The 21,999-nt window shown below is 43.8% G+C and overlaps 1 protein-coding gene across 1 annotated transcript in view; it reads left to right on the top strand.

Annotated features, from left to right (window-relative positions):
* The window catches only part of MEP1A (meprin A subunit alpha), a 58,495-nt gene that overhangs the window by 18,103 nt on the left and 18,393 nt on the right, over nt 1–21,999 (top strand). Inside the window, exons 8-13 of the mRNA XM_063115918.1 lie at nt 3,986–4,207; nt 4,375–4,521; nt 14,090–14,305; nt 16,134–16,607; nt 18,248–18,263; nt 18,329–18,483. Coding sequence (XP_062971988.1) covers nt 3,986–4,207; nt 4,375–4,521; nt 14,090–14,305; nt 16,134–16,607; nt 18,248–18,263; nt 18,329–18,483 — 1,230 coding nt within the window. The remainder of the gene's footprint in view (nt 1–3,985; nt 4,208–4,374; nt 4,522–14,089; nt 14,306–16,133; nt 16,608–18,247; nt 18,264–18,328; nt 18,484–21,999) is intronic.

Genomic DNA, 21,999 nt, shown 5'->3' with positions numbered 1-21,999 from the left:
CTTCCCCAGAAGGCCAGTCTTCTAATGAATTTAGTCATAGAATCATAGAATCATAGAATAGGAGAGTTGGAAGGGGCCTACAAGGCCATCGAGTCTAACTCACTGATTTTTAGGAATTTTTTTAAATTTGAGGATTTTCAAACATTTTTTTTTAAAAAATGTTATTTTTAAAGATAAAGAGATGAAACTTGGCACCATGATTGCTCTTAACAAGGACTTTAGCTACAGAATCATAGAATAGCAGAGTTGGAAGGGGCCTACAAGGCCATTGAGTCCAATCCCCTGCTCAATGCAGGAATCCACCCTAAAGCATCCCTGACAGATGGTTGTCCAGCTGCCGCTTGAATGCCTCTAGTGTGGGAGAGCCCACAACCTCCCTAGGTAACTGATTCCATTGTCGTAATGCTCTAACAGTCAGGAAGTTTTTCCTGATGTCCAGCTGGAATCTGGCTTCCGTTAACTTGAGCCCGTTATTCCGTGTCCTTCACTCTGGGAGGATCGAGAAGAGATCCTGGCCCTCCTCTGTGTGACAACCTTTTAAGTATTTGAAGAGTGCTATCCTGTCTCCCCTCAATCTTCTCTTCTCCAGGCTAAACATGCCCAGTCCTTTCAGTCTCTCTTAATAGGGCTTTGTTTCCAGACCCCTGATCATCCTAGTTGCCCTCCTCTGAACACGCTCCAGCCTATTTGCATCCTTCTTGAATTGTGGAGCCCAGAACTGGATGCATACTCTAGATGAGGCCTAACCAGGGCCGAATAGAGAGGAACCAGTACCTCACATGATTTGGAAGCTATACTTCTATGAATGCAGCCCAAAATAGCATTTGCCTTTCTTGCAGCCATATTGCACTGTTGGCTCATATTCAGCTTGCGATCTACAACAATTCCAAGATCCTTCTTGTTTGTAGTATTGCTGAGCCAAGTATCCCCCATCTTGTAACTGTGCATTTGGTTTCTATTTCCTAGATGTAGAACTTGGCATTTATCCCTATTAAATTTCATTCTGTTGTTTTCAGCCCAGCACTCCAGCCTATCAAGATCACTTTGAAGTTTGTTTCTGTCTTCCAGGGTATTAGCTATCCCACCCAATTTTGTGTCATCTGCAGATTTGATCAGCGTTCCCTGCACCTCCTCGTCCAAATCATTAATAAAAATGTTGAAGAGCACTGGGCCCAGGACTGATCCCTGCGGTACCCCATTCGTTGCCTCTCCCCAGTTTGAGAAGGTTCCATTGATAAGTACTCTTTGAGTCTGATTCTGTAACCAACTGTGAATCCATCTAAGAGTTGTTCCATCTAGCCCACTTTTAGCTAGTTTGTTAATCAGAATGTCATGTGGTACTTTGTCAAAAGCTTTGCTGAAGTCAAGATATATGACGTCCACAGCATTCCCACAGTCCACAAAGGAGGTTACCCGATCAAAAAATGAGATCAAGGGCCTTGCTAGACCTGCCGGGATAAGCCGGCAGGGAGGCGGGGCGACGGCGTGCAAACTTTAACGCGCGCCGCCCAGCCTCCTAGACGCACAACGCGCAGGGACGACGGAAGCCCTGCAGCGCCGGCCATTTTTAAAAAAGTTTAAAGGGGCCACGTGCGCCCGAAGACTGCGGAGAAGGTAAGGGTTTTTTATTAGTTAAACCCCCCCCCATCCGCTCCTGATCCCTTCCTGATCTTTCTCTCCCTCCATGTCCCGTGTGTCGTCTCCCCTCCTTTTCCCTCCGTGTGTGTGTGTGTGTGTGTCCTGTGTCATCTCCCCTCCTTTTCCCTCCGTGCGTGTGTGTGTCCTGTGTCATCTCCCCTCCTTTTCCCTCCGTGTGTGTGTGTGTCTGTCCTGTGTCATCTCCCCTCCTTTTCCCTCCGTGTGTGTGTGTGTGCGTGTGTGTGTGTCTGTCCTGTGTCATCTCCCCTCCTTTTCCCTCCCGGGATCTTCCCAGCCGATGGGCACAGCGCTCAGCGCTGTGGCCAGTCCGCGGCTTTTTGTGGCTACTCGTGAGTAAGCGATTAGCCGCAAAAAGCCACGGAAGTCCCTAGACCTTCCCCAGCTCCGGCCTCAGGCCGGAGCTGGGGAAAAGGCGCGCCATAAGCGAATTCGCTTATGGCGCGTTGGAGAAGGCCTCAGCGCGGCCTGTCTCCGGATTCCCCTGTGCGTCATCTGGACGCACAGCAGGGAAGCCGGGACAGAAGGCGCGCTAAGGCCTCGTCTAGGAAGGCCCCAAATTAGTCTGACAGGATTTGTTCCTGACAAATCCATGTTGGCTTCTAGTAATCACTGCAAAGGTGTTTACAGATTGACTTCTTTATAATCTGCTCCAGAATTTTCCCAGGGATGGATGTCAGATTGACTGGTCTGTAGCTCCCAGGTTCCTCCTTTTTGAAGATAGGGACAATGTTAGCCCTCCTCCAGTCGTCCGGCACCTCACCCATCTTCCATGATTTTGCAAAGATAATAGACAAAGGTTCTGAGAGTTCTTCCGCTAGCTCCTTCATTACTCTAGGATGCAGTTCATTGGGCCCTGGAGATTTGAACTCATTCAAGGAAATTAGGTGTTCTTTGACCATTTGTTTATCAGTCTCAAACTGCAATCCTGCCCCCTCAACTTCTGCTTCACTTTTTCCAGGGGGGTCATAGACCCACTTTTGGGAGAAGACTGAGGCAAAGTAGGAATTGAGCACTTCAGCCTTTTCTTTGTCATCTGTTATCAATTTGCCATCCTTATTAAGCAGTTGAACCACCATTTCTTTCCTCTGTCTTTTACTACTCAAGTATCTGAAGAAAGCCTTTTTATTGCTTTTAGCATCCCTCGCTAATCTCAGCTCATTCTGAGCTTTAGCCTTCCTGACCCATTTTGGCACTTCTCTGCCACCTGTCTGTATTCTTCTTTTGTAGCCTGGCCTTCCTTCCACTTCCTATATATATCCTTTTTTGTTTACAGGTCATCTCTAAGCTTTTTGTGGAGCCACATTGGTTTCCTCTGTTGTCTTCTATCTTTTCTCCTTGTTGGAATTGTTTGTAACTGTGCCTTTAAAATTTCCTTTTTTAAATACTCCCACCCGTCTTGCACTCCATTTCTCATTAGGTTCATTTGCCATGGGACCTTACTTATCATAGTTCTGAGTTTATTAAAATCAGCTTTCCTAAAATCCAGAGTACATGTATGGCTACACTCAGCTTTTGTCTCCTTTATAAACATGAATTCAAGAATGACATGGTCACTTTCCCCCAGAGTTCTTAACTTCCTAACTGCCACTTTATCCACTAAGTCATCCCTATTGGTTAATATCAAGTCAAGGATTGCCGATTCTCTAGTTCCTTCCTCCACTTTCTGTAGGAGAAAGTTATCACGTACACATGTCAGGAATTTCTTGGAAGGGCGGCTTTTGGCAGTATTTGTCTTCCAACAGATATCAGGGTAATTGAAGTCCCCCATCACTACTGCATCACACTTCCTTGAAACACTGGCAATTTGTTTCTCAAAAGTTTTGTCCTTGCCTTCTCCTTGATTGGGTGGTCGGTAGTAGACTCCGATTATCATGTTCTTTTTATTCCTTGCCCCATTTATTTTAATCCAGGTGCTCTCGATGGGGCTCCCAGTCTGATCCACCTGTATTTCTGTGCAGGGATAGGTATTTTTAACATATAGTGCAACTCCACCTCCCTTTCTATTTCTTCTGTTCTTTTTGAACAAGTTATATCCTTCAATTGCTATATTCCAGTGATGTATCATCCTGCAGCCAGTGTTGGAGGGCTTCTAGTAGCCCAAGAACACCACACAACATCACTTCAGGTTATATCTTCTTCACATCTATTTGTTTGTAGGGTGACTCCCTAAAGATGTCTTATGAGTTAAAAGTTTGTATCAGAAATTATCATGGTCTTAATTAAATCATGGCAGCCTGATCCATCATCAGATTTTACGATAATAAATGGACTGGGATCCTTTTATTAGTATTTCCAGGAAATAATCATGTTTTTATTTCTCTTATAGATCAAGTACACAACTTTAAAAAATATGATGACAACTATCTCATTGACCTGAATACTCCATATGATTATGAGTCCATCATGCACTATGGTCCATTTTCATTTGGTAAAAATGCAAGCTTAACAACAATTACTTCCAACATACCTGAATTTAATTACGTTATTGGCCAACGCTTGGATTTTAGCACATTTGATCTAGTGAGGCTCAATCGCATGTACAACTGCAGTAAGTCCATATTCAGACAGTGATCTTGAATTTGCAGACTAAAAGTAACAATCATCTTTGAATAAAATTGATTAAAATTGATTGCCTTTTATTAAAAAGAGGTGGGAGAGGTACATCCATTTAGACATTCAATACATGCCATTTACTATAATATATATCTCCCCCAGCAACATCTCTCACCCTTTTGGATCAATGTGATTTTGAGTCAGCTGACATATGTGGCATGGTTCAGGAAACCAGAGATGATACTGACTGGATTCATAAGAAGAGTGACCTTCTGGCACAAGACCACACCCTCATTGGATGGTGCAAAGGTAAACTAAACAGACACATATGTGCAGATACCCAGTTTCCAATATATCATCATTTTCATAGGTAACCAAGTTGTGGATATACAAATAAGGACAGGCTTGATTTTAATGCTGTGTCTTCCTGAGGTCTGGGGCAGATGTAACTGACACCCCCACCCCACTCCACCCCAATGGATTCCCCATTCCCATTTGTTGCACTGACACATAATTCATAGGGGCACTAAGTGATCCATCCACAAACCAGCCCATCATCATGTTGAGCATTTTGCTAGTCATAAATAAAAGTAAGAAACTGAAGTCCAATTTTCAGACTGGAGATGGAGCTTATTTATTTATTTATTTATTTGTTTTATTGCATTTATATCCTGCCTTTCCCCCCTCCTTAAGGAATCCTAGGCAGCATACACAATCCTCCTCCTCTCCATTTTATCCTCACAACAACAACCCTGTGAGGTAGGTTGGGCTGAGAGTCTGTGGCCTTAGCTAGACCTAAGGTTTATCCCAGGATCATCCCAGGGTCATCTCTGTTCATGTAAATGACACACAGGGGATCCCGGGAGCAGGCAGGGACAACCCCGGGATGATCCTGGGATAAACCTTAGGTCTAGCTAAGGTCTCCAACTGGTCCAAAGTCACCAGTGGGTTTCCATGGCTGAGTGGGGGACTAGAACCTGGATCTCCCGAGTCCCAGCCCAATGCTCTAACCACTATACCACAGTGGCTCTCTGAGAACTCATCTACACCAAATAGGATATCACACTATGTAAGCAGTATGAAAGCGGTCTATGTCCTGTGTCCACGGGCCCCAACAGTTGTCAGTGCACTTCAATGCCACTATAAAGCAGTAGTGTGGCTCCTGCCTTTTATATCCCGCTTTCATGGTGGAATATCCTGTTTGGTGTAGATGAGCCCTGGGTGTTTAAAGATAATGTCATATGAAAAGAGAGGAAAAGAAGTAAGCTGCATGTGCAAATATGAGAAAATGTGCAATATAATGAATTGTGCAATGCACAAACTACAGTGACTTAATCATTTACTTAAACCTCTACAAAACGAGTAGAGAAATCTTGGTAGCTGTCTGAACTGAGTGATGGGTGTAAAGGAAGAGAGCCAGCAACCACTGGTTCTTCTTCTTGGTCTCTGTGCATCACACATATGGGCTCTGCGCCTGCGCAGGGCCAGCTTCGGAAACTTCTATAGCTGAAAACGTTTTAGGCGGGAACCCCTCCCCCACCGTCCACTGAGCATGCTCAGGGGTTCCCGCCTAATCCCCTCAGTTCTCTTCAACCGCCTGTAGGGTCAACAGCTTGTGGAGACTTCTCGTGTGTGGTATACTTTACCTCAGCTGAAAATATTCTATTTTCCTTCTTGTCTTTTCTCTCCAGTTTTCTAATCTTTTCTATTTAGTTAATATATATATATATATATATATATATATATATATTTTAAAAAAAGAATTCGTTTGTTGTTAGTTAGCCTTGTGGCTTATGGCACATCAAGGCCTCTTCAAGAAGTGCCCCGTTTGCGGGCTGAAGATCACGCTAACCAACGAACATTCCCTTTGTTTGCTTTGCTTGGGGGACACACATTGTGGAATCTTGTGTGTTTTGTCTAAAATTCTCGAGGCAAGCGAGAAAAAACCGATCAGACCGCCTTTGGGCGTTGTTCTGAAAAAAGGCGTTGGAGGCAGTGGAGGTACCGAGAGGATCTCGACGCTCCAAATCTCCTATTATAATGGAGTCTATGCCCCAACCTCCTCCCGCGCGGAGTGAAGCCTTATCGGTTCCCCCTTCCTCCTCTCAGCCACATCAACAAAGGCGGCAAAGAAGATTTCTAAGAGAGTGAGAGAGCATTCTGGGGCTGACAACCCCAGAAAGAAAAGAGCAAACTTAAGACGGAAAATGGGAAGAAAAAAACCCGTTGAAACCGACTTTGTCAGTACCGAGGAGCCCGGTACCAAGCACTTCGGTACCGAGGCATCTGACAGGGCACAGGAGCCCGATGTCGAGCCTTTCATTGCAAAGGTCTCCTCCAGAACCGATAAGCCCGATACCGAGGCTATCGCTACCTAGACCATTTTCGATACCGAGATGGGCGACACCATCCGCACCACCGGTATCGAATTCTCCGCCCCAGGCAGGGCATGGTATCGGCTCACCGATACTTTCTCCGCTGCAGATCATCACGGTACCGACAGATGATCCCAGCGTAAGAGCATCGATTTCGGAAGGCGAAATTAGAGGTTCCTCCCTGGATAATACCGTACCTGATCGGGGTCCCAGTTCCCCTCGGTACTGAGAGGAACCACAGCCCATCGATACCGACGGACGTTGTTACCGACAAGTGCCCCAGCAAACGCTGGTCGATACCAAAGGCTATCGATACCGACACACGCCTCACCAGCAACCGCCGGTCGATACCGAAGGCTATCGATACTGACATACGCCTCCTTACAGGTACGACCGGGGTCGTTCACCGGCTTTAGCTCATTCAGGTCCTCAATATATGACCTATGACGAGCGACATCTGTCCCCTCCAAGAATGTGGGACTATTACGCTGATTGGCAACCTCCCTAGTATCCTCCGTATTACGAGGATTGGAGACACAGAAGGCACCAAGATTACTATTATCAGTATCCGTAGGAACGGCAACACGAGCCGTACCCATGTTTCCGCCAACCACCCTCCAATTGCAAACGTTGCCTACATCAGACATGGGACTGGATGTTCCATCGGAGGAGGATTACCAATCGGACTCCTCACAAGATACATCACCACCAGATGACCTCGTGGTCACTGCAGACGTGGTGTCCCCTTCAGAGGACTTAGCACACTTTACTGATAAGGTACAAAGAATGGCAAGGTCCCTAGGGGCTCAAATATCCCAACCTATAGAGAAATTTAATGACCCAGTTTACGATGATGTATACTGTGGGTCATCAACCCCAGTGGCTATTCCATATTTGCCTGTGCTGCTGCGCACAGCACAACAATCATGGAAGCTGCCCTCCTCTATGCCACAATGTCGAGGAGGCTAGACAACATATATTTATAAGATGCAGGACTAAATTGTCCCGTTCCTATTTACATACAAATAATGCACCAGTGGACAAAGAAGGCCGTAGGTTGCACGGCCTGGGGAGAAGAGTATACTCTTCTACAGCTTTATCCCTTTGTGTGCATAATTACCAAGCCACAATGGCAAAACGTAAGCTCTTTTTATGGGGGAATATTACATCTCTCTCCTGATTCTTGCCAGATGACCAAAGGGAACTGGCAGATGTTTTTGTATTGAGGCTATGAGACTTTCTCGACAATAGCTTAATACAGCACGCCACGCTACGGACTGCGCCTCAAAGCCATGGTAGTTTCCATTGCGCTACGAAGGCATGCGTAGCTGAGGTCCGCAGGGCTGTCCCAGCAGGCACGCACCCGCATAGAGGATCTGCCGTTCGATGGAAGCCAGATCTAACCACTACTGTTAGAGTCCCCATGGCTGGCCTCCTCGGTAGCAACAATAACTATGTTCTTCAGTACACTGAAGCCTCTCGATACCGAGACTTGCAACAATATAACTAGCTTCTTCAGTGCCTAGCCTGTGACCTCTCGGTACCTAGACTGCTCTCAATACCGAGAAACAATATAACTAGCTTCTTCAGTGCGGAGCCAGAAGCCTCTCGATACCGAGTCTGGCAACAATATAACTAGTTTCTTCGGTACCGAGAATGAATCCCTCAATGCCGAGACTGGCAACAATGTAGCTTCTTCGGTACAGACTGGAGCCCTCTATACCAACAGTGGCAATTACATAACTAGCATCTACAATGCAGACGCTGGAGTTCTCTATGCTGACACTGGCAATGAACATAACTGGCTTTTTTGGTACCAAGGTTGAAATTTTTGGTACTGAAAATGACAATAACATAACAATAATGTTAATAGCTCTTTGGTACAAACGCTGAGACTCTTGATACCAAGAGGGCATCTCGCATGCAGCTTCAATGTCAGAGGGTGAGATGTAATATCTCTCCCCTCCAAAGCCAATGGACATCTGTCCACCACATCAGGCAGTGTATACCTTGCAAGCTAACCACCAATTTCAAGGTCCCCATTCCAGAGTCTCTACGCTCTGAGTGCTTTGCTTTCAATGGAGAGCGTTTTATTACCATGATGTCTGATGTCATCATTCTTGGGGCTCTCCCCCCCCCCTTGGAAGAGGAGGGCACACAATGTTAAATGGGCCACGTCTCCTGAGAATACCATACAAGCATGGATACTGGCTTTAGTACCGTGATGGGGATACGTACAACCGTGATCACTGTCATTGCGACCGATACACAGGGCTCAGCTGTTACAGCCACAATGCGTCAGCACAATTACTTAGCTCTTCCCCATTCCACCCCCATTCCATGGGACATTAGGAGATCAACTTGGGGAAGATGAGTTAGAGCATAAGAATAGACCTGATTCCCTTCAATCCTTTGAGGACTATCAGTCGGTCTCAACATTGCTCTCTTCTGCATCACCTACACAGGGCAGAACCTCCTTTGGAGGACTTATACCACTTCCCGGTCATTGAGGATGACCAGGCTTGGTATTGAGACACATAACTAGGAAAATAAAGTGCAGGATTTTGTATCTCATGCAGTATGTACTGAGAAGCCAACTCCAGTGTCGATATTTTTCCTCCCAGCACTGCTTCTGACAGTTAAGAATTCCTGGAAGGGCCCTTCTTTGATGGCTCTGACATTGGAAAGTGCAGAATCTTTAAAGTGCAGTAATGGACATGGGGTTTTTTCTTTATGCATCCGTGTTCCAATTCTACATTAGTTCAGTTAGCCCCAAGGGGAGTTTTCAGAACATATTCATCTGCTTTGGGCCCCAGAGTCATACACTATCTAGTTATGATCTCCAGATACAACTTTTCCTCTTGTCAGCAACTTAACATGACCCGTCACTTCCCTGTGAGTTGAGAGCGATGGTGCGCGCTCTGGCGCTTTGCATGCATACCTATGATTAGCATACCTATGATTAGCAGGTCTCACTCCGTGAACTAGATTGAGGACCTCCCATCTGATGGTGAAGGATTGTTCAGTCTCATTGCTCATCCCGAACCAGCAAATTACGGATGACACACTGTCTTTCTTAATGCTGCTCCTCAAGAAGGGAGTAGGTTTTGCCCCATACACATAAGTATGCATACTTCCATATAGCCATTCAGAACACTCGCCAGAGGTACCTTGGGTTTATCATAGGTACCGATATGTCCCAGTTTGGGTGCGTCTATGGACCTAAGCACAGCCCACCGAATGTTTGCAAAATATATGGCAGTTCATTGCCTACACAGGGTGAAAGTCTACCTATATTTAGACAACTGGCTTCTAGTGGCATCTTAGAAGAGGATGCTATCGAAGGCAGTGGGAGTAATCCTCAATTTATTGAGCTCTCTGGACTTCATAGTAAAAACCACAATGTTAGACTGTCAATCCTTACCCCCTGATATATGGGACATAATTCTAGCAGCTAAGAAACTAGCGACTAGAAAATCGTATGCTACCAAATGGGAAGCTCACTCCTCCTTTGCACTAAGCAGGAATGAGAAACCCCTTTCAGAGCCTATTTCTACCATCCTCACTTTCCCTTTTTCCTTGTTAAAAGAGGCCTTAAGTTTCCTCACTTAGAGTTTATCTGGCAGCGATTCTGCCTCACATTTATGGATTTAGGGCTGTTCGGTCTTCACTCATCTACTGGTTAAGCGCTTTATGAAAGGGATGAAAAATACAGTTCCACCCCTTCGTCCCTTTGTTCCGCAATGGAGCTTTCCCGTGGTGCTCAAAGCACTGCCTGCCAAGCCTTTCGAACCGTTGGCAAAGACAGATTTGCGTTTACAGACTTTTAATGTGGCATTCCTTGTTGCCATAATGTCTGCTAGACGTGCATCAGAGTGGACTCCGTATGGACTCACCTTATATGGGTTTTCATGCCGACAAAGTGGTCCTTAGACCGGACCCAGCTTTTTTCCAAAGGTTGTTTCTCCTTTCACCTTGGGCAGGATTTTACTCTGCCAAGCTTTTTCCTTGCGCCGACAACTCTTCTTGAGTCAACACTACATACGCTGGACAGAACAGTGACTCTCCGGAGATCCCTAAGATTTTTTGTTTGTTATAGGTCAAACAAAAGGTACTCCAAGCATCTCCGCAGAGAATATCTGCTTGTGTTTTTTCAGACTATTAAATTAGCCTATGAACTTGCTGGCCCCCCGCTGAAGGGGAAAGTGCGCTCTCACTCCACCAGAGGAGGGGCCACTGCTACAGCTTTTGAAAGAGGTATTGCCATACCGGACCTCTGCAAAGCGGATACCTGGTCGACACCTCTGACTTTTGCCAGTCACTACCGTCTGGACATCAGAGCGTGTAGAGACTGCGCTTTGGGGCGTGCCGTCTTATCGGCAATCTGTTGAATTTTCATCCATCACCTGACACCACCCACCTCCGGGTAGTCAGCTTGTTATTCGCCCATATGTGTGATGCACAGAGACCACGAAGAAGAAAGACAGGTTGCTTACCTGTAACTGTAGTTCTTCAAGTGGTCATCTGTGCAGTCACACAGCCCTCCCACCGTCCCCACTATGGTGTTATTATTTTTTGATCACCTGGTGGTTCTCCTCAGTGAGACTGTTTAGGCGGTTTCAGGAACTGAGGGGATTAGGCGGGAACCCCTGAGCATGCTCAGTGGACGGTGGGGGAGGGGTTTCCGCCTAAAACGTTTTCAGCTATAGAAGTTTCCGAACCTGGTCCCGCGCAGGCGCAGAGCCCATATGTGTGACTGCACAGATGACCACTCGAAGAACTACAGTTACAGGTAAGCAACCTGTCTTTTTACACACTGGATTCAGCACGGAACCTCGGGAAGACACTCCAAGCTCACACAATATGAGGTTTTAGACCTTTTATTAGGAGAAGAGTAGGAACACTGGTTTTTTTTTAAATCCACAAATACATGCACACTAATAGAACCCAACACCACAAGCTAAAATCTATCACAGGTTACATACATCACCGGTCTCCTTTTCGGCCGACAGCAGACACCCCCCAGCTTCTCCCCAACCTCTTTTATACCCTTCCCCCAGGCTCCAAACTTCCTCCCTCCCCAATTAGATGGATGGTGTTTTTTTCACACCCCGGGCCGCCTGGCTCATCGCTCAAGGCCGTTAGACAGTTACAACTTCTCCATTCCGGTGCTTCCCACATGCATCTGCATTTCTTATCAGTTCTTCTCTAAAACCATAAAAAATAAGATCATAAAACAAAGTTAAAAGTCATGCCATGCTCTAGGAACAGGTTAACCCTTGCCTTCCCCTTACAATGGGTTTCACTCAAGAATGGTTAAATGGGTTTTCTTTTTGTCTGCAAAAGCATTACCTCCTTTGCCCAGGGCAAATCAGATCTTATTGAGCTACAACTCCCATTATCCCTCACCATTGGCCAGACTGGCTAAGGCTGACGGAATTAGACTCCAGCAACATCAGGAGGGCCACAGGTTCTGCAGCAGAAATTGCATGCCAAGTACTTTCTCTAGTGTAGGCTATACACAAACCTGTCAATAAATTCAAAGCAATAAAAATATTTATCCCACAATTTTATCTCCTCTTCACTCACCCTATCAACCAAGGAAAAAATTAGTTGGGTTTCTTCAGAAGTGGCTTTAAGATAGCCTCTTTTAAAGAGGCTGGCACTGTCCTTTCTCTCAAGGAGGACTTTGCAACCTCTTGGATATAGCTGGACACCCTCTCCTTAATAGATGTAATAAGCCAAAAAAAGCAAGGGTCAACTAGAGTAGGCCAAGCATGTTGTCTACATCCTTAGGCCACAATAACTGAAAATCATCCAATAAAACAGGGCTAGATGGTGTTCTGGACACCTCCACTAACAGAACTGTATTAACTGTGAAATCCAGGTTGTGATAGATGTGAACAGTTTCATCTTCAAAATGACTTGCAAACTTGTCATGGTGCACTATAGAATGCTGTACCGTATCTTTATGCCACAATTACTATCAGAGAATAACCTTGATTCTGAGCTCTAACTTGTGTTCAGTCGAAGTTGGCATTAATCTTCCTTCACCTGAGTTCTAGCATCCATCTTGCTTCTTTGTCCTCAGTTGAGTTTTATACAAAGGAGTCACACAGGCTCTGGTCAGAGGGAGAGGGTACTTAGAAGTCATTGTGACAACTGCCTGGATCATCTCTGCATCTTGTAAAGTGATCTACACTTATATAGCACCATCAATTACACTGATGGTGCTATATAAATAAATAAATAAATAAATAATAATAATAATAATAATAATAATAATAATAATAATAATAATAATAATATAATCTGGGCTGTAATAAGAGTGCAGCCATATCAGTCAGAAAATAAGCCTAGAGATAAAAGATGGAAGTCAAATAGACCACTGTGACCCTCCATTCTCCAACCTCGAGTCAGTGCTGGGGCTATACTGAGTGGAGTGAGGAAAGTCTGACTCCTCCCAGCTTAACCACCCAGGTCTCATTAATGCAAGCAAGGTCAATTCTGGATATTTCGGTTGATTTCTGATAATTCATATCATTAAAGAAAGACCAAAGCTGCCAAAGCAGAAATATGATTTGTAAGCCCTATGCTGTAACAGAGGACAAAGGCCATGTGTTAGCATTTACAAGCCCAGTTGATTTTCTATTGGGTGTTTAAAAGCGTCTGTCATTTTTTAAAAAAGTTGATAACTCTACCTGATAGCATTTTTGATTGGGAATGTAACCTCTCAGCAAATTGGGCTGCAATATAAATGACTGTTCATACCATAACTTGTTTTTAAAAGCCCTATCTGTACTACAAATTCTTGAACTATGGTTCTGTACCTATTTAACAATCATGGTTTTCCACAAAGAATCCTAAGAGTTGTAGTTTGGTTAGTGTCCAGATAATCCCCTAACTTTTGTAAACCGCCCAGAGAGCTTCAGCTATGGGGCGGTATATAAATTTAATAAATACCCCCTTCACAGAACCATAGTTTCCAGGGTCCTCTTTGAGGAGGAAATGAATCTTGTCAGTTTCAGTCTGTGAACATGCCCTTTGTCAAACTTGGGCCCCCATGTTATATATTCACCGCTTTTTTAAGAGGGAGAGAAAAAATGATAGTGAAATACAAGAGAGAGAGTGGGGGAAATTGCATTGCTTACCTGGGGTGTTTGTGCTTCCTGGTTTTTGGCACAATTGTTAAGCATTACATGGGGCGGAGAGAGGCAACCATGTGGTTTGAACTGAATACTTCTCCTTTAAGCGTGCTCTGTTCACTTCCATTGAGACAGCACCATCTAATGGTGGAAGATCCCACTTTTTTCAGATGTTACCACTTTAAAAATAGTTCTTTTTATGGTGGAATTTCCAACGGTTGCCACAGGAATGTAGAAAAGACTTGTAATCTATTGTGAGTGGCCAATCACAAGTATGCAATAAATCATTTAGAGGAGCCTAGTGGACGTATAATTATGCATGATGTTACTTCAGTAGCACTAGCTTCTTTTTCTCAGATGGTGGCCACTTCATGCATTTTAATACCAGTTCCGGGAAGAGAGGTGAAACAGCTGTCTTAGAATCCCGCATTCTGCACCCAAAGAGGAAGCAACAGTGTCTCCAGTTCTTCTTTAAAATGACAGGAAGTCCCTGGGACAGGCTTGTCATCTGGACTAAGAAGGATGATGGAACTGGAAAAGTTCGCAGACTGGTTAAAGTTCAAACTTTTCAAGGTAATTTTGAAAACTAATAAAAGATTTTTGGAGTATCTTTGTACAGACATTACACATATTGGCTTAAAACACAGAAAATTTTTATCAGCTTTCTATCTTAAAAAAAAACCTTCTGAATTCATGCAGGAAAAAGATGCAGGAAATATGTACAAAGTCACATAGGAAGACTACACACACATGTCTGTTTCACCATGGCTGCATTCCCCATCCAGCGTGTATAGTTGAAAGAAGACAACTATGTGTGTGATCTCCACACTTGAGGATGTCCATGGTCTGTTTCCCACCAAGCTGAACCATTGCATAAATAAAAAAAATAGTGCCCTTGCAAATTGTTGCCAGTCCCCCTCCCTCCTTGCCTCCACCCCCCGCCACCCCCCCCAATCTGCTTCTGCCATTTCAGGCAGGCATAAAAACAGAGGGTTTTAATTATGCCTCCTTGGGTCTCTGGAAACAAAAGGTATATGTCTGTAATTAATAGCCCATTTGGTTATCAGCAGTTTTATTAGCTTTCAATAATTTATTTGTTGATTATTTATGTATTTATTACATTTTTATACTCCCAATTAGTTGAGGCTCTCTGGGCAGTGCACAATTAAAACCATAAAATACAAGTATCCCTCCCAAAAAATAAACTTCAAAAGTTTTTTAAAAGGAGAATATAAAACCAGATAAGTTACAGTCTAGAGAAAGCTTGTGTGAAAAGGTATGTCTTCAGGAGGTGTTTAAAGGATGTTACATTTTCTGCCTCCTGAGCTGCAGGAGGGAGGGTTTTTCCATGGGGTAGGTACTGCTACAGAGAAGGCCCTGCCATTGAGGCAATATTCTCTTCATTTTGGAATAGCCAGCAAGATTATGTATAGACCTCTCATGTTCAGCAGCTGAATTTCATGCTTCTTTAAAGCAGATTTTGGTAGTCAAGTTGTGAAAACTAAGGCCATAGCTAGACCTAAGGTTTATCCCTGGATCGTCCAGGGGTCAAACTTGTTCATCTAGGTGACACACAGGGGATCCAGTGCTTAGGCAGGGGCGAACCCTGGATCATCCCAGGATAAACCTTAGGTCTAGCTGTGGCCTATGTGTGCCTGCTCTAAATTTGGCCAACAGAGTGAAGAAAGTAGATGTGACAGCCTGAGAAACTGGGGTTGCCATTCCTACATCCGCTCAAGCAGCTCAGGAGATGCTGCAGCACATCTCCTTCCCAGGACACACCATTAGTATAGGATCACATGAGAGGGGTGAGGGACATGGAAACCTCCCACACTTTGGGCTTGATGAGTAGTCCTTCCCATTCTATCACAGGTTTGTGATGTCCCTGAGGCATTGGAGGAAGCAGCCATGTTACAAATGCTTCCATGTCCCTGAGCAATGTAAGGAAGGGCATCTGTGGAGGATGTCACAAACTGACCAGGAATACAGAGCAATTAAGAAAAGAGGTGTCTTACTTATTCTAGCTCTCTCTCCCCCAATGTTGACTTGTTAATGGCTTAGGACCACAGCAACTGAGTTAAAGAAATAGATATTACAATCCTGTTAAGTAACCTCTAGGAGGTGATACATACTCAGTGGATAGTTTAAAGGACAATTCTGATTAATATTAAAAGCAGGTGATAGCTGAAAAAATTGACATGGCTAATTTCCTAGATTACTTTAGACACTGCCGCAGTATTGCAAGGAATATCCAGAGTCAAATGAGATTTCTCCATCATTCTGTGTTATTGGAAAAAATTCAAAGTGCTGATGCTTAAACCAATGAGCACTGTAAAAATAGTGATCATTCTTATATTATATGCTAATGTGGAAATCATAGTGTTTTCTTTTTCTTCCATAGGAGACAGTGACCATAACTGGAAAATTGCTCATGTGACTCTCAAAGGACAAAGAAAGTTCAAGTATCTCTTCCATGGACTAAAAGGCAATCCTGATGACTCATCTGGAGGAATTTCCATTGATGACCTCACCCTGAGTGAAACTCCATGCCCCAGTGCAGTATGGCTTATTCGCAACTTCTCTCATCTTCTTAAAACTATGCCTGAGGACTACTTCATACAAAGTCCCAGGTTTTACAGTTCTGAAGGCTATGGTTATGGTTTAACATTGTCTCCCAGTGGCCGGAATGATTCTGCCTTTGCAAACTACACACACATTTTTTTTCATCTAATGAGTGGTGAAAATGATGGTGTTCTTGAGTGGCCAGCTCTAGGCAGACAGGTCACCATCACTGTGCTAGACCAAGATCCTGATGTCAGGGAAAGGATGTCCTCAGAAAGAAGCTTCACAACAGATGCAACTCAGGTTTTCCCAGGTATGCTGTAATCCATGAACAGAAATTATCGAGGAACCAAGAGGAATCAGTATTACCTTTTCTTCCATAGGAGGCAGTGACTATAACTGCAAAATTGCCCATGTACATCTCAAGCGATAAAGAAAATTCTTGTCCCTATGAGCAGCTTAAATGCATAACACCTGGCTGTGCTTCAGGAACATGTGCAACATAGCATAGTATGCTGGGAGTAAAACTCCTGACTTGTGTGCCACTATCACCAGCTAAGGGAATTGTGTCCATGTTTGCCACTACAAATCGATGTCCCTCCGCCTCACCACTGGCACTACTGCTCACTCCCTTGCCCCCCCCCGCTAGGCGCAGCCCACATGGCCATGCAGAGGGAGAGGGGTGATGAGTGGCGGCAGGGTGGACTGAATAGATTTTACTGCATAAGGTGAAGAACTAGATGGCACCCCTCCAGTTCCATGTATAAAAACTGAGGAGACTGGCAATTGGAGCTTTTTTCAACGCAGGTGATGGAACCATCCTCCTCTGCAACACCTGAAGGCTGCAGGTTAGCCTAGGGGGCACAGGGAAGGCTGTATGGCACACATTCTTGTCACTATTTACATGCTCAGACAGGGCAGGTGAAGACCGTGATTGCAAGTAAGAGCCAGGAGGCTCAGAGGTTGGCAGTGGGCCCCTGCTGGCATCAGCCCTTGATACTGGACTTGTCCTCTGTGATGTCTCATTCATTCATTCAGTTCATGTTTCATCTCATTCATTCATTCATTCATCACTATGTAATGTGTTCCCAGGACAGCTGACCAAAGTTAAAACCTAGGCAATAGTTAACATCCAATGAATCAAAACACATCTATCCAAATACAACTGCTGCAAATGCCTCCCTACCCGGCTGTGTATCATGGTAGCCATGGTAGCTTTCACAGGAAAGGGTGCAGTATGTACATTAAGCAAATGTGGAGTGGGGAAAGGTGCTGTTCATCATAGATGCCACTTGCATATCAAGGAGCAGAGCTGGACCAGGGATCCCCACATCCTGCCAAGCTGCAGACTTGGGTGGGGAATGTGATGAGACCCCCTTCTTCTCCTAGATTAATTCAATAGGCTCACCCATTTTCCACAACTTTGTCTGATTTGGTCAAGACCCGAGATCCAACTTCGAATCCCAACCTGCAACATGGGACCCACTTTTATAATTTCACAATTGCCCAACTTGGCAGCAAATATTTTTGCCATGACCCATCTGGACTGATCTTGCAATCCACTTTTGGGGCGTGACCACTGATTTAGAGGGTATCTGCAGGGCATCCTAAATTAATTTGATTTAGAAGTGACCCCTTCTGAATTGGTCCCATCACATTCCTGATTATGTTATTGGGAGTGTGGCAAGATCTAGAACATTCCCTACTATTAATGATGCTTAGAGCTTTCCCCCTCTCTGTGCCTTGACTTGATACATTTGGAAAAAAGAATGTTAATACCTTTTAATGGTAACTATGATGAGAAGTATAGTGCCCATAGTTCCTTGTGTCCCTGGATACTGTATATGAGGACACACTTCATGAATTACTGCCTTAATCCAATCTCCTGGGGGCAATCCATCCACTCATCGCTCCTGCACTAAAAAGTCTAAGCAAGTCTTGTTTCTCAAGCAGGGAGCTTTTGTGTACTGTAACGATGTACAGAATACAAACAATATACAAATGGTATTTTGCAGGAAAAAACCACTCTTCCAGATGGGGGAAACCCTCTGTTCTTGGAAATTTTGATACTTCATGCAATTGCAGTCAGAGTAAAGACTGGGGATGGAGTAAATTCATCTCACATGCACAGCTGAGGAGAAGGAATTATCTGAAAAATGATGATCTAATTATCTTTGCAGAGTTTGAAGGTATGAAAATATCATTATAAAATGGAATGCATATGTGTGTGTTTTTCAACCTTGATGTGTTAAGAAGCAGCTATGCTTTCTTTAATGAAGAATGGGAGATAATTGCATGCTGCTACTCTGTGCTGGAACACTATTGCAGTACAATTGTCTGTGGCGATGCACAGTATCAGCACAATGTTGGCCAGTGGAACTGTTTCAAAGGGGAGAGCTGAAAAGTCTGGTCTCTGTAGGATGGGGAGATCAGATGGAACCCTCGGAGGTAATTCTGTGACCAATTCGCATTACATTTTGCCGACAAAACCACTTGCATTAGTTCTGGTCCCGATGCCATTGTTTGACAGAATTCAAGATGGATGGTTCTAGGGTTCTGTCTCTTCATGTTGTTCTGGACAGATTTCATAGCTTATGGAGTCTGATGATGTGGACAAATTACTTGGTGGAGATCTGCACTAGAGTGCGTTATCAGTGTTATGGCAATATTTCTTCAAAACATAGTCAACTACTGAATATGGTGCAGTGTCCACCATTTTCATAGCATGATAGAGGGCCACACAAAATTGCAGGACAAGGAGGAGATTGAAAGGTCACATGAGCAAAGCTGTGTCACTTTTAATGCATGTGTGTGCTACCTTGTTGCTTTGTAGAGCTTCAATTGCATTAAAAGTGGGAGGAATGAGCTGCTGCGTCAGCTGACAGAATACACACCATCAATGGTGCACAGCAACAAAGGTCTAAAAATAACCATTCAGAGGTCAGTCAGAGAAGTAGCCCCCCACCCCCACCCCAAAATCACAGAGGAGGCAGCAGGGGCATAAGTTCTGCACGGGATAGGGGCTGCCTTCAAGCTACTTCAGCCTCCTCCTCCTCCTCCTCCTCTGCACATGCCTTCAGCCTGCCAACTGGTGAGGAAACCTCCCTCACCCCCAGTGCTATTTTCCTTTCTCACTCCCTGTCACATGATGCCGTTCAGCAAAACAGCCCCTTGCTGCTGCTGCTGCTGCCCCTCCTTGCCCTGCCACACGTCTCTCTCCTACATCCCCTCTCATTCCCTGCTCTTTCCACAGTGATGGTAGCAAGGAGGTATTTTGTGAGGTGCTGTCATGCAAGAACAAAGAGAAAGGAAGCAGGCAAGAAGGGGTTCTGTCCACAAATCCTTTGATAATCAGTGCGAGGAAAGAGAAGGGAACGAGAGGAGGAGAAAGAAAGTTGGGGGTGGAAAAAGCTTTAAAGCCACTCCTACTGCTAGGAGTTATCTAACACCACTCGTGTTATAAAACTCGGTTAGAACATGCATGTCTTTGTAGGGTATAGAAACTACAAGCACCCAAAAAAAGCTGCCTTAAAAGTAGTTTGGAAAAGAATGGAATATTGAGGGAGAAATAGCATAAGGAGGATGGTTTGAGGTGTGCGTCATGTTTAGCAAGGGATGCTAAAAGCAATAAAAAGGCTTTCTTCAGATACGTGAGTAGTAAAAGAGAGGAAAGAAATGGTGGTTCAACTGCTTAATGAGGATAGCAAATTGATAAAAGAGGACAAAGAAAAGGCTGAAGTGCTCAATTCCTACTTTGGCTCAGTCTTCTCCCAAAAGTGAAGCACAAGTTGAGGGAGCAGGATTGCAGTTTGAGATTGATAAACAAATGGTCAAGGAACACCTAATTTCTTCGAATGAGTTCAACTCTCCAGGTAGTCAAAGACCATGTGTCATCCCATGTGCAACTTCATGAAGAAAGCAAGGCACCGTTTTTTCTTGTTTCTATATATGTGGAGATACCGAAATGCCTTGGTGCCACTTTCAAAATGGCGTCATTTCAAAATGGCAGCAATTTGTATCCCGTATCATGTATTTACTCATAACTCTGTTAATTATCAACCGATTTTTTTAAAAAATTTTTTTACAGATTACAGGGTTTTTAAGTTCTTTATTTTGGTATCTACCCATTTTCCATGTACAACTAACCATTTTTTTGTAAAAAAAAATTAAAATGAAAATATTAGTGAATTTTGGGCCCTTTGTATCTTTGTTTGATTTCATCCTATTTCAATTATTTTTTTGTTAGCATACAAGTTAAAGGTTGTTTTTTATTAAAAAAATAATGATCATATTAATCCAAAAAGTAATAATTTATTAGTAATCAATTAATACAATAGGAACAGTATGTAATCTGAACATTTATCCACATATAATTTAAATAAAAACATCATGGTTAAACAAGGGGTACATCTTCATCTATTTCACTATCTTCACTTTTATAAGTGTCAAAAACTGGTTCTCAAGTATCAACATTATTTTCACACAACTCTTCATCACCAAAACAACTACACATTTCTGTACATGGAAGTAAATTAGCTGTACACTTGCAACGAGTACTACTACATCTTGTTTTTGCACAATTGCACCTAATGAGTTCAAGTACAGTCTGGGGTGCTGGAGGGGTACAGCAGGCAACAGGTACTAGGTGGCTATTTTCACACAGCCACCCAAAATGAGTAGGATCTGGTAGGTCCGGATGTGTTTTGTCACATTGATACCATTCCATGGCTTGAAGGGGAGCTCTTTGTATGGCTAGTCTAAGCGATGGCCTTGTGGGCGGAAGATTTTCACCTACTGCCTGCTTTTGTGTGAAAAGCCACCGCCTAAATTTTCCAATAGTACGGTAGTAATCTTTGTGCTTGGTATGCATACCCTGCAAATAAATGCTTCCAAAGAAAGCATCGTGTCCTCTGATATATCACTTGTTTTTCCAAGATTTGCCAAAGCTTGCAAGATGTTGTCATCAGCCGCAATAAAAGGGTTTCCAAAAACTTAACTTCCTTTTTTTATTGAATGATCCGGTTACGTTGCATGTAAGCCAGTTAGAGCTTCTGCTTTTAGTCTGCCCAACTTCCTGTATATGGTGGTAAGGGGGACACTTCACTTTCTCTTTCCACTTCCAGTGATGAAGGAGAAAGCGAAGATACTTGCTTAATGCCAGGACTAACACATCTGTGTCAGGAGAGAATATGTCCAACCATTTCATTGCTCGTCCCATTCGTGTCCTCTTCAGGAGGAAATTGGGATAACTGGAGTAGCAACCACGCATATGTATCTAGCGAAGCTGATTCCATGTGATTACATAGGCTTCTGCCATGTGGTTGTAATATGTCTAACGTGAAACAATGATTACATATTCCAGATGTTGCTCCAGCTTCTAATATAGGCATCTTGGGTTTGAAATTCTTAGGTATGTTAAATGGCTCAAACGCCTGTGTTTTATAAAGAATATTTCACTGAGAAGGAGGAATACCTTGAGTCTGCTCACGTAGCACTAGTGGCGCACCTGTGTCATCCTCTCTCTTTTCTTGGTAAATTGCCATGACTGCTACATGCAATGTTCTTTTTCCATCTGGCGTCTCCTCCTGGAAGTCAGTATTGTCTGCTGCACACAAAAATGAAGCAACCTAGAGTGATATTAGGAGGAATATATACACCACCATTATTGGCCATTATCTTTAATACTTCATAAAATATCTGATCTT

The sequence above is a fragment of the Elgaria multicarinata genome, chromosome 2, assembly GCF_023053635.1.
Source record: "Elgaria multicarinata webbii isolate HBS135686 ecotype San Diego chromosome 2, rElgMul1.1.pri, whole genome shotgun sequence".
Lineage (NCBI taxonomy): Eukaryota > Metazoa > Chordata > Lepidosauria > Squamata > Anguidae > Elgaria > Elgaria multicarinata.
The sequence above is the reverse complement of the archived record's forward strand: the minus strand, read 5'-3'. Positions and strand labels throughout refer to the sequence as shown.